At 34.6% G+C, this 13,793-nt stretch overlaps 1 protein-coding gene across 3 annotated transcripts in view; it reads right to left on the bottom strand.

The window, feature by feature from the left end:
* Positions 1-13,793, bottom strand: part of BTBD9 (BTB domain containing 9) — a 445,141-nt gene that overhangs the window by 104,132 nt on the left and 327,216 nt on the right. For all 3 annotated transcript variants that reach the window (XM_031964922.1, XM_031964921.1, XM_031964923.1), the window contains exon 9: positions 164-271. In XM_031964922.1, the coding sequence (XP_031820782.1) occupies positions 164-271 (108 nt within the window). The remainder of the gene's footprint in view (positions 1-163; positions 272-13,793) is intronic.

The following is a 13,793-nucleotide window of genomic DNA, read 5'->3' as shown; positions in this document are numbered from 1 at the left end:
AAGACTTAATAAAAGAAAACAAATATTTAGCCAAAAACCCAAACTAGTAGATTCTTTTTTAAAATTTGTTTATTCTAGTAATGTTCAATAAATGGAACTGTCTAACTAAACAGAAGAGACTGTAATTTTCTTCTGGATGAATTTTTAAAAGAATATAACTTACTTGCAAGGCAGTTTGGTTTTGTCTGCCACCATGGTCCACTGCTGTTGATTGGTGGAAACTTCAATGTAGTAGCTATAGCTTCGATCATCACAGTCCCAAAGTAATAACCTGAACAGAGAGGAGAGCAGAAAATATTAGGATAGTAAAAAAGTAGAATAATTCTATGAACTGAGACAGAGTGAAGAAACCAGAACCACAAGAACAATATATACAACTACAAAAATGTAACAAAAAAAAAACCCCCCAAAAAACAACCAGCCAACTACTAACAGACCTCAAAAATCAGGTATAATTGGTTGTTGATGAAATACACTTCCATCCTTTGTACAGAGAGATGGTAGACTATAGATACAGAATGCTCTGTAGGCTTCTAGAAATGGTCATTTTATTCATTGGTTTTGCTTACTTTTTTTTTTTTTTTTTTTTAAATAATTATTATAAAGAGATCTCAGGCAGGGTTGAGGGTTACTGGGAAATGACTGTGGCACAAAAACATAACCTGTCAATAACACTTTAAAAAATACAGAGAAAGTCAAGGAGATGTTCATGAAACCAGGGACCTCCTGATCTAGTCACTTTAGGTTTTAAGTCATGGAGGACAGCCACATATACAGAGATTCATTCTACCTTATACTATCAAGATAAGATACCTAGAGAATAAAAAAGCAAGAGGAAAAGGAAGGAAATTACTTCCAAAAAAGCATAAAGGAGGAACAGAGATAGTTCAATGTGAAAAAAATGGATCTTATCACTAACTATTAATCTTATAACCATCTACCAAGGAAAAATTGATACTCCAAGAACAATTAGCAAAGAGGATCAGATGGAGTGCCATATTCTCAGGTACCTCACACCTGTTTTCTGTATCTCTCATCTCTAAGTCATAAGCCAGCTGAATATATGGATGAAACAAAGACCTGACTGTCTCCTGTGACACTTGGGCCTTCATTCAAAATACAGAGTGGAAAACTTAAATGGTCCAGAGATTAAAAAACAAAGACAAAAAATGCCCAATACTGGTCATCATAGGCTCTTGTCTTCTATTTTGTGATATTTAGGAAGATTTGACCATGATCTCCCCAAATTTCTTCATCCATAAAGTTTTACCTAAATTTGAGTCTTATTGTATACATGATCCCAAAGATAGTCTTTGGTTTTTAAAAAAAAATCAAGTGCTGTTTATTTGGAGGCTGATAACACAAATATTTTGGCTCTCGCTATTCCTCTACAGATAAGAATATTTAGACTGATACTCATTGTGAGAGCTATAGTCTATTCAAACTACTGTTCTGGTTCTGACATTTGAAGCCAAACCAAACCAACAAAACAATAGCCTATTCAAAGGTAAAGTGGTTCTTGATAGAATTAGTTTTTTCTTTTTCTTTTCTTTTCTTTTTTTTTTTTGTGGCTGAGGCAATTGGGGTTAAGTGACTTGCCCAGGGTCACACAGCTAGGAAGTGTTAAGTATCTGAGGCCAGATTTAAACTCGGGTCTTCCTGACTTCAGAGCTGGTGCTCTATCCACTGTGCCACCTAGTTGCCCCCTCTTATTTTTTCTTAATAGCCAATTATGAATCTGTAATTGAACAGGAACTGTCCAAGAGTCAGAAGACCTCAGTTCTATTCTTTTAGTCCTGGGACAGATATGACCTTGATTGGGCAAATCCGTTACCTTCTCTGGTCACATTTCCCTTTTCTGTAAATTAGAATAACACAATAATTTTAAGAGTTGGAGGCACCTCAACAAACCATCTAGTTCAACTCATTCCTTAATGGACTCTTTATTCAGTCATTTAGTCATGTTACAGTGCACCAGGTCTAGTCTCTCTTGAAGTCTATCCAAGATCATATTTTTTGTTTCCATGACACTATTTATTCATCTCAACTTCTGCTGTTCCCTTATCCTTAAAATTTTCCCCAAATCACACATTCACATGCCATTCTGCTTTTGCACAGCTGGAATTGCCAGGGAATTTTCTGATACTGAATTTAAATCTGCTTTTCCCTAACCTCCAATGATACTCATGGTTTTGACCTCTGAAGTCAAACAGAACATGTCTAATATCTCCTCTATATGACATCCTGCAAACATTGTAAGATAGTGATCATCTCTTCCTTAAGTTTTCTCTTTTCCAAATGAAACACGTCCAGATATTTCAACCAATTTTCATATCAACCTACTTGCTTTCTTTTGTTCTCCAGATTACCAATATACCTTTGTAAAGCAAGACCTTAAGAACTTAATACAACTGTTCAAGTAAAGTTTGATAAGGGTATGGAAGTACTGTCCCATTTAACACATTCAAAGAAAACTTTTTTTTTGTTTGATTCATATCAAGCTTAAAAAGTTCATCAAAACCACCAGTTCTTTTTCAGAACAACTACTATATTTAGGCTTTCCCCAAGTTATACTTGTGAAGTTGATTATTTTTGTTTATCTAAATGTAACACTAGGTCTTATTTTTATTGAATTTCAATCTATTTAAATTCAGCTCAATGCTCTTGCCTGTCAGGATGCCTTTGCATTCCAGTTCTGTTTTCCACTATATTAGCTTTCCCTACCAACTTAGTGTTATCTGCAAATTTTGATAAGTATATAATCTAAGTATTGATAAGAAGATAAACAGCATAGGCCCAAAGACTTGCTACCAAACCATGATTAATTAGTCTGATTCTGGCCATCCAAATAGTTCTGAATCCATTTGATAAAGCTAAATCCACATCATTACCTTCATCTATTAGTTTTACAATTCTGTTTCAAGACTTGCTCCTCATAAAGCCAGACCAGCTCTTTGTCATTTCCTCTGTTCTTTCTGGATGTCCACCAACTATTAATTTAATATGTTCTAGAACTTGACCATAAATAGATATCAAGCTCAGCAATATATAGTTTGAAAACTATATTGTTCCCTTTTTGGAAATTTACTCTTCTCCAGGATTGTGAAAGCAATTCAGTAGATAAAGCACTGGGCCTAGAGTTGGAAAGACACAAGTTCAAATACAGGCTCAGGCACTTACTAGCTGTGTGACCCTGGGAAGAATCCACCCTAATTTATCTGTATCACGACTGCCATATAAGGTCATGACATGAGATACCAGTGAATGCCTGAACAAAAGAATATTATAATACCTCTCCTGTTTTCTTTTTTCGATGTGTGTGTGTGTGTGTGTGTGTGTGTGTGTGTGTGTTGTTAATTGAATATAATATATTGCACACGAGAGTCAAGAGTCAATAAACATTTAGAAAGTATCTACTATGCATGAGGCACTGTGCTAAGTGCTGAGGACACAAAGAAAGTTATGTAGGGAGGTCTGGAAGGTGGTACAGGAAAGGAGGCTACAGGTAATTTAAAGCACATTGAAGTCATGAAGCCTGAGGGGGAAAAATCTGAGGAAGTGTGAGTTTCTGAGTTGATTTCATTTTGCAAAATAATGAGTTTCTGGAGATGATAGTCTAGGAAAGTAGTTGGGTGGGAATGACAAGAATTTGCTGGATGCCATCCTTAAGTGAACTTGTGCTCCATTCAGTAAAATAGTTATTTGAATATACCTGTATTATTTCTTCCAGCAGAGATGATGTGTGGGGTGCTTAGACAACTGCCCTTGAGGTAAGGAAGAAGTGGGTTCAAGATCACTTTCTTATTCATATACATACACTTCCCCACCCCCCTCCCCACACTTAAGTTTCAAGAACCTGAACAAGATGCGAGTTTCTAAGTTAATTTCATCTTGTAGTACAAGTTTCTGGAGAAAACAAGATCCAGGAAAGTAAGTAGCTAAGTGATGATATGTTAATGTCAACATTATGTTGCCCTGTGCGGTAACATCAAAGTGTTAGACTATGTACTATGTACAATGTACTAGACTTCAGAGAAAAGTCTGCAGGCTCCTTTCTTGAGTCTGAACTATTACTTTTTGGATAATTTTTTCAATTAATCTAGAAATATAGTAATTTGGATTATTTTGCACTAATTATTTTAGTGGAATTTTAGCTCATAATGAAAATGCTTTCCCATAATTTTATCCTCTTTACTCTCCAATTCCTTTGCCAGCTTTTAAGAGTCTGTAAAATTTATCTATCAAGACATAATGTCAATTTTTTTTTGAGGCTTTATTGTACCCAGTTGTCCATGCAGTTTTACCAAGATCTTAGATAAGTTTTGTTCTCAAACTGATTATGAGGCATCTTATTGTGTATAAAAAGAATTACTTTGTTTCTTATCTCTAAGTTCAACATACAACACTCTTCCCAAACACAAGGTTATTCAATTTTTTAAAATTGGGGTTTGGCAAAATTTTTTTGCAAGTTTAAATAGGTTATACCTATTGGTTCTCCTTTATCCACATGAATACTTTCCCCTGAAAGAACTCTTAATAAATTAATAAAATCTGGTTTTGCCATACAGAAACTATATGGTCTTGCATCAAGTAGGTTATAATTCTGATCACTAATCCTATTCTTTATGTTTGTCATTCATACCAAATAGGCTGATGAGGGCTTTTAATGAATCCTACTTTGGTAATCTCTCATCTATTCTCTCCTTTCCATTTCTATTGCCACAATCCTAGTTCAGGCTCTTAATACCTTAAGCAGAACAGTAATATTAATAAGTCATCTAAGCTATTGCAATAGCCTTATCATCTCCCTTCCTGAACACTGTTTCCTCTGATTAATCCATTTTTCACAGCTGCTAGATTAATCTTCCTCATATGTAGGTCTGGTCATGTCCTTCATTTACTTAAACTCATTCAATGGTTACTGTCAACTGAATTAAGTTGAAAGTTCTGAGGCAGGTACTAAAAGTCCTCCACAATTTGCCTCCAATCTACCTGATCAGCTTTAACTTATACATACTATAACAGACAAAATTAACAATTCATTGCCTGCTCAAAAACCCCTATACTTTCCTATTTCTGTGTGTCTTCTCAGAAATTCAATTTATTAAAATTATATTCATACTTTTAACTTCAAATACTAAATTCTCTTTTCAGATCATCATCTGATTATCTTCTGACTCTCCATTTCCCCAACTCTGCTTGTGACTTTATATTGAAGAAATTATTAGTATACATGTATTATTTCTCCCTGCAGGGAAAGACCTGGATGGATGTAAGGTCTGTTGCTGACACATACTAGCTGCAAGAAAATAAGCAAGAACCTTATGTATGAAAATGATCCTCATCTGCTTAAAGTCATTTAATAGTGTCATTTAACCTTTTAGAACCTCAGACAACTTTCTAAGACTCTTTAAGTTGTAGAGATAGCACAGATCTCAGAGAAGTCACTATCTAGAGTAAGATCACAGGTCTAATTAAAAAAAGATATTTCTCCTCTAATCCTGGTAAACGCCATTAAATTAGAAATACAATCTCATTTATGTTAGCATCCCAAAATATTTAATAGAGCACTGAATAGGGCACTGAAGAAAGGATTGTTGAATTGTACTGTATACACAAGATATTCAATAAATGCTATTGACAATTAAAATGAGTTCTTTTACTAGAGGGGATGAAAAAGTAGGAAAAGATAAGACGAGTCACTTTTGCTTTTTATTAGCAATACAGGTTTAGTAGCAAAGGAGGTTGAAGCTATTTTTAAAAAATGGGATTTTCAATTATTTATGGATTTCAATTATCCAGGGTCCTTCACATTCTTACTATCATGGATAATTATGAATTGTCTATAGAGGTTTCTACTTCATCATCCAAATGAAAACAGTCTCTTTTGTGGTAAAATTTACCCAAACTTTGAAATGCTTTAAGGAGTGGTTTGAAGATTTGAAGAGAATGAAGGGTTTGGGTTTGGCTTTTTGTATATATGATTTTAAATCTTGATATCAGTAATTTAAATGTTCCATTAATGGTCTTTCCATAAGGAAAATATTTTAAGAAGAAAAATTTAAATGCATATAACCTAAGGATACTTGCATACAACCAAAAGTGTTAAGCATTTTATTCAAACTTAAAAAAAAAAAAAGCTTAAAGGTTTCCATTCAATCAATCAAACAATCAATTGATCAAATGATTATGTGTGAGGCATTAAGGAAACAAAAGCAAAACATTCTCAGCTATCAAAGAGTTTAAGTTTTTTAGGGGAAAACAATATTAATATGCATATGTTCGGGTATATATACATATATATGTATACACACACATTTAGAACAATAAAGATTTGATTTTTCATAACTTCTCTCCTGAACATCTACAAATAGAGGGTAGTTTTGGGAGGGAGGATACTAGCAATTGGGGAGGAAATCTGGAAAGGCTTCTTGTAGATTGATAAGCTCAATCTTGAAGTAAGAGAATCCACCAGGTAGAAGTGAGAAGGGAATGCATTCCAGTCTAGATTGTGAAGGGCTTTAAGTCAACGGAAGTTTATGTTACATCCCATATGTTTTAGGAAGTTCATTGAACAGAAGTTGGCTTATGGGGAGAGACTGAAGCAAGGAAATTGCTTAAAAAGTCATTAGAAAGTCCAGGAGAGAGATGATGAGAACCTGAAGTGATGGGTTATATGAGTAGTGAAAAAAGGATCGAAGTGAGAGATCCAAAATTTGGCAACTGATTAGATATGAGCAAGATGAAAGAGTGAGAAGAGAACACTACAGTGGAGTTACCAACTAGTTTTCTAGCATGCCAGCTTGAACTTGTTTATATTTTAATTCATACATTCCATCACTACTATGACCTTATCTGGTTTTGAATATTGTGGGGACTCCAGTTAAATGTGTCTATGAGCCTATCCTTTTTTTTTTTTCATTAAAGCTTTTTATTTTTAAAACATATGCACGGATACTTTTTCAACATTGATCCTTGCAAAATCTTGTATTGCAAATTTCCTCTCCCTTTCTACCCTTCCCTAGATGGCAAGTTATCCAATATATGTAAACATATCAACACAACTATCTTACTGCATAAGAAAAATCAGATCAAAAAGGAAAAAAAATAGAAAGAAAACAAAATGCAAGCAAACAACAAAAACAGTTTAAAGGCTATGTTCCCACTCAGTTCCCACAGTCCTCTCTCTGGATGTAGATGGCTCTCTTCATCACAAGATAATTGGAACTGGCCTCAATCATGTCATTGATGAAAAGAGCCACAACCATCAGAATTGATCATCATATAATCTTGTTGTTGCCATGTACAATGCTCTCCTTCCCAGTTCTGTTCATTTCACTCAGCATCAGTTCATGTAAGTACAGACCTCTCTGAAATCAGCCTGCTGATTGTTTCTTATAGAACAATAATATTCCATAACATTTATATACCATAATTTATTCAACCATTCTCCAACTGATGGGCATCCACTCAATTTTCAGTTTCTTGACACTACAAAAAAGGCTGCCACAAACATTTTTGCATATGTGGGTCCTTTTCCCTTCTTTATGATCTCTTTGGGATATAAGCCCAATTAAACTTTCCAAAGAATATTAAGAATAATACATTTAGAGTTGGAGTTACCTTTGAGGCCATTTTACAGATGAGGAAACGGAGATCCACACCAAACTTAAATGACTTGCTCAAGATCATAAAGGTGAAAGTGATTTGAATCAAGCAGCTCCTCTCTTCCACTGCTCCCCTTCTCCATAATTCTATTAGCAAACCTTGTGAGACTAAAATTAAGGATAAAAGGGACTTTTTTCTCTTGATATTTTTAAATTTAGATCTGCATACATACTATAGGAGTCTTATACTACCTCAAATGGAGAAACATAATGGAGCTGATTACACTTTAGGTTGATGCAATTCAAAAGAAAGTATAACTTAAGAATACTACTACTTTTCCCCAAATGTAAGAATTTTTTTTCCTATTAAGAAATAATTGGAAAGCCCCCCCCCCCCCCAAACAACTCCTTTTAGTCCTTTCCCTGCCAGCAAAATCTGCTCCTACTTTTCTTAAACCTGAAATGATTCTGAGGCAGTTGTGTCTTCTGTTATGGCTGGATTGCTTATCCAAAGAGTTTACCTATAAAAATAAACAAAAAAAACTACCCCTAAACCCTAAAAAACTAAAAACTAACAAGCCCTTCTCCTCTGACCTTCTCTAAAATGACATAACTGTGGCATAAATGATAATGCAAAATAACTCATATACCATACACATGCAAACAACTTGAACTGCTCTTCTAATGGTACTGAATAAAGGCTGGCTAAGAACCTAAGATCTGGCCCATGTTGAACTGCTGCCACAATCCACCCTATCTCATGAGCATTCTATAAAATGACCAGTAATATTAAATGCTTTGCTTGTCTATCTATATTCCTTTGCTCTTATTGTAGAGTTTCCTTCAGAAGTAGTGAAATGTTAAGAGTTTTAAAAATTGATTAACAGATGTGATTTTGCTTAGATCTTATAAATGCTCTGGCTGGCTGCATACCATTGATTACCAGGGGTTCCGTTTACAGCAACTAATTGCTCTCTTTGCTGTTGTTTTGATATAAAATTCAATAGCAAATATGTTTTCAAAATTCTTGTCTTTGTTGCTTGAGTCAGAAGTGACTGGAGGCAAACCCAGTGGACTGAATTTTCCCTTCTTTAAAATAATTGCTCTCTCATCAGTCTGTGAAGAAAGTTTCCAAATTGTGGCCATCTAATTGGAGAGCCTGCATTATGCATGCAATGACAAATTATGTTGTGCTGAATGGGATTTTTTATCCTTTTCTTAAGGGATTAACTCTGTGCCAGATTTTGAACAATGACTTTCATCACTGAATTGGCATTTTTTTTTAAAAAAAAGAACAAAAGCAAACGCATTTCAGTAAGTCTCTGGACTTAAGTTAGTTTTTTTTAGACCCTCTGTGGGTGAGCTGACAGTACAACTGATGTTCTGATGTTGCTGTTAATGGCCTTTACATGTATATGAAAATGACTGATTTATCAACTACCAAGATTTTATGCTTATGACCTACACCATATTCTATTAAATCAGTAAGACTATTTTTAGCTTATGTTAAAAATCATTATAAGCCTTTGATCCTAAGCTTCAATAAAACATTTATTGATGAAGCCCCTTAAACTCTTAAATTTGATTTCCTGTTTTATTTTATTCTTTTGAATGTAAGATTCTTGCAAATTAGGGAGTTTTATTCATTATATTTGTATCCTCAACATCTAGGTACAATGATTGACATACACTTGATGAATGACTGACTGTTCTCACAAAATGCTGCACATACTGTTCCCTCCACTTTAAATTCCTCCCCTACATCTTTGACTATCAAAATCCTAGACATATTTCACTATCTACCTCAAATTTCACCTCATCCATGAAATTTTTCTTGATCTCTTCTGAATTTATTCAATTAAATTCAATAAATAATTAAATATTTGCTACATATAGAACATTGTAAATAAAAAATTAAAAACATTTCATAAAAATGAAATACAATCTGTATCCTTAAGGTGCTTACAATCTGTGTCTGTATGATCCAATGTGGACAAAGATAAGTAAATAAATATAGACTCATACAAAATAATTTAAAGGGAAAACTCTACTGACTAGAGGTAAAGTCTCCTTTAGGAGATGACTGAGTTGTACTATAAGGCATAAGTGAGGAACATACAGGTTCACCTATAAAAAGTACAGAGGTGGGAGATGCAAATGTCATATATAGCCAGATCATTTTTGAAAGGAATGAAACTATATAAAGAGCAGTAAGTAACAATTACATTTAACATGTAATAACACTTAAATGATGGTGAGGAAGAAGTCATACTGTGGAAAGCCTTAATTTCCAGGCAGAGGATTTATATTTTATTGAAGCCACTTAAGACTTCTAAGTATGAGAGTGACACAAATTTGGTAGTGTTTGAGAGGGGAGTGACTAGAAGCAGGTAGATCAATGAGGAAGTTACAGCAATGACCAGGTAAGAATAAAGGCCTGAACCAGAATAAAGGCTGTGGAAATGCAAATTGAAGGATTTTAGTGATATTATAGAGGCAGAATGAATAAGATAAGATATGGATATAAGATATAAGATATTTCAGAATCAAGATGATTCTGAGGTTGTGAACCTGACCAGTCAGGTAATTCCTCTACTCAATTTACTCTTGGCTTATTACCTCTAGAATCAAATATAAACTCTTCTATTTGGCATTTAAATAATTAAACTCTATCCTACCTTCTCTAGTTTTCTTATATGCTTATTATTCATTCTTCAAAATGATCTTCCATTTCTTGCCTTAGTTTCTTTGCACAGGCCATATCCTGTGCCCAGGATGCCTTCCTTTCTTCTTCAAATATCTAGTTTTACAGTTTTCTTTAAGACTTAAGTACTATATTAAAATGTATTGCACTACCCCTTCTAGGGAAGGGGGTGGGGAGGGGAAAATTTGGAACAGAAGGTTATGCAAGGGTCAATGTTAAAAAATTACCCATGCATATGTTTTGTTAATAAAAAGCTTTAATAAAAAAAATTTAAAAAGATTGAAGTGCCACATAAGGTAAGAGGCCTTACTTACTCTCTCAACCTACCACTCCCTAAATGCTATTATCTTTCTTTCCAAGGTTACTTTATATCTGCTTCCTATGTTTTGTATAAACTTAGCTATTTACATACATGTTATCTCCTTCAATAAGAACCTAAGATCCTGGAAGACAAGGATTGTTTTGCTTTTGTCTTTCTCCTATAACTAGCACAGTGACTGATTGGCAACTCCAATAAAAATGAGAAATTTGAAAGTGGGATGGTTTATAGGAAATATGATAAGTTCTGCTTTGGAAAGGTTGAGTTTGAGCTGTCTAAAAGACATCTAGGTGTCGATATTCAGGAGGTAATTGGCAGTAGGGGATTCACCCCTCCTTTCTCCAAAACTCCACATTTCTTTGTACTTCTATTACTGCATTTACAATAGCCTGCTTTGGAATATAGTTACTTGTTCACTTGTTTTGTCCTCTGTAAAGGCAGAAAATTCCTTTTGGGACAGGGTTATAGCCCTGGTTACTACAGTTCCTAGAGCTTAGTATTAGATGCTGAAAAATTATTTAATTGGAGTGGGAAAGATATACTCAACCCAAACCTGGGCAGTTCATGGATTACAGCATTTATTAAACAGCTCTTGTGTTACTTGCTGAGCTAGAAAAATTAAATCACTTCTTCAAGGAGCTGATATTCCTTAGGGATAGGGTAAAGACTAAATATATGCACATAAATATATACAAAATGAACATAGGTCAAATTTTTTTGGAGGGAGGCATTAATCTTTGAAATGGGGGAGAAAAATAAGGACATGGTTTGAAGGTGGTGGCATTTGACCTGAATCTGAAGAAAACTAGGGACTCTAAGATTCAGAGGTGAGGAAGGGGGACCCTGAAAAACAACCAAGTCAGGCCAGTTTGTATGTGAAGAGAAATAACATATACTAATGTTGTAAAAATAGGATAGGGCCAATTTGTGAAGAGTATAGTAAATGCTTAATATATATACCAAATCTATCTAATGTCTTTATTGAATAGGTGACAGGCATGTTCAAATCTCTTTATAAAGTTTATCACTATGGCAGCTAGTAGCATGGAGAATGGATTAAAGAGGGCAGATTTGAAGCAGAGTAACCATTTAGAGGTCATGATGTCAGAAAAAAACCACAAAAATAATTTGAGCTGTCCAAAAAAAAAGTTGCCTCAGGAGGTAGTGAGTTTCCCTTCCTCAGAAATTTTCAAGGAAGTAATTACTTGTCAGAAATGTTAAATGAGGATTCTTTTGGTGTATGGGTTGGATTAGATGGTTGCTGAGATCCTTTCTAATTCTCAAATTCTCTTTGTGTATGTGCATATGTATGTTCTTTGCAATAGGCTAGTTGATGGGAAATTAATAAAAAAAAAAAACTTTTAAAAATGCTTACTGTGTTCCAGACAAAGTGCAGTGCTAAGGGCCACAGCTATAAACAAAAGCAAGTAAGTTTATCTCTGCCTTCAAAGAGCCCAAGTTCTTAAAGAGAAAGATAACATATAGAGAGAACCTAGAGTTGGAAACAAGAGGAAGACAGGTAGTGCAAGAGTATCCAAGTTCCATTCCTTTGGGAAGAAAGAGAGGCATGGAGATGGATGGGAAATAATGGGCCTCTGAATTACTGGTGGCAGCTATGGCATCATGTGTTGAAGAAGTTTCAGCAATGAGAATTAAAGCCTGCAGTCCTAGATTGCTAAAGGAATTATCTGACTTAAATGGGCGGCTGGTTTTTCATCTTTCCCTAGAAATAGGTCAAAGTTTTCACAAAGTTGAACATTCTCTTTTTCAAAAGTCTATTCATAAAGGGAAGAATATGAAAATCAACTATAGAAGCAGACATTTTCTTCCAAAAAAATTAGTCTTGGGGCAGCTAGGTGGTGCAGTAGATAAAGCACCAGCCCTGAAATCAGGAAGACCTGAGTTCAAATTCAGCCTCAGACACTTTACACTTCCTGTGTGACCCTGGATAAGTCATTTAACCTCACTTGCCTCAGCAATAAATAAATAAATAAATTAAATTAAATTAAAAATTAAAAAATAATTTGTTTAAATGAATAAGGACAAAAGAAACCACAAATCTCATTGGTTTGGATAATCTGGGGAGGCCATTCTGAATTATAGAATGTTCTACAAGATATTCTAGTTATATGCTCAAAAAGTTATCAAACTGTGCATACCCTTTGACCCAGCAGTGTTACTACTGGGTTTATATCCCAAAGAGATTTAAAAAAAGGGAAAAGGACCCACATGTGCAAAAATGTTTGTGGCAGCCCTCTTTGTAGAGGCCAGAAACTGGAAACTGAGTGGATGCCCATCAACTGGAGAATGGCTGAACAAATTGTGGTATATGAATGTTATGGAATATTACTGTTCGGTAAGAAATGACCAGCAGGATGATTTCAGAAAGGCCTGGAGAGACTTACATGAATTGATGCTGAGTGAAATGAGCAGGACCAGAAGATCATTATTTACTTCAACAACAATACTATATGATGATCAATTCTGATGGACCTGGCCATCTTCAGCAATGAGATGAACCAAATCAGTTCCAATAGAGCAGTAATGAACTGAACCAGCTACACCCAGAAAAAGAACTTTGGGAGATGACTATGAACCACTACATAGAATTCCCAATCCCTTTATTTTTGCCCGCCTGCATTTTTGATTTCCTTCACAGGCTAATTGTACACTACTTCAAAGTCCGACTCTTTTTATAACTGTTTGGACATGTATACATATATTGTATTTAACTTACACTTTAACATATTTAACATATATTGGTCAACCTGCCATCTGGGGGAAGGGGTGAGGGGAAGGAGGGAAAAAGTTGCAAAAGGATTTGCAACTGTCAATGCTGAAAAATTACCTATGCATATATTTGTAAATAAAAAGCTATTAAAAAAGATATTCTAGTTATTAATAATAACACCTACCTTCCAGGATTATTGTGAAGATCAAATGAAATAATAACTGTAATGTGCTTAATGTAGTGATGACTTAGAGGTAGTGCTATATAAATTATCCATTATTATCATTTTTTTTCTGAAGATACCAGATGTCAGGCAGTATAAGAGGTATGGAGATAAAGACAAAAATAAAAATCAGGCCTTATCCTCAAAGAATTCATATTATGCCAATTGGAATGTATTTAGGGGGCAGTGAGATGTCAATCTTCTCATAA

This window comes from Sarcophilus harrisii, chromosome 4 (genome assembly GCF_902635505.1).
Source record: "Sarcophilus harrisii chromosome 4, mSarHar1.11, whole genome shotgun sequence".
Lineage (NCBI taxonomy): Eukaryota > Metazoa > Chordata > Mammalia > Dasyuromorphia > Dasyuridae > Sarcophilus > Sarcophilus harrisii.
Note: the sequence above shows the minus strand (reverse complement) of the source record. Positions and strands in the feature narration are given on the sequence as shown.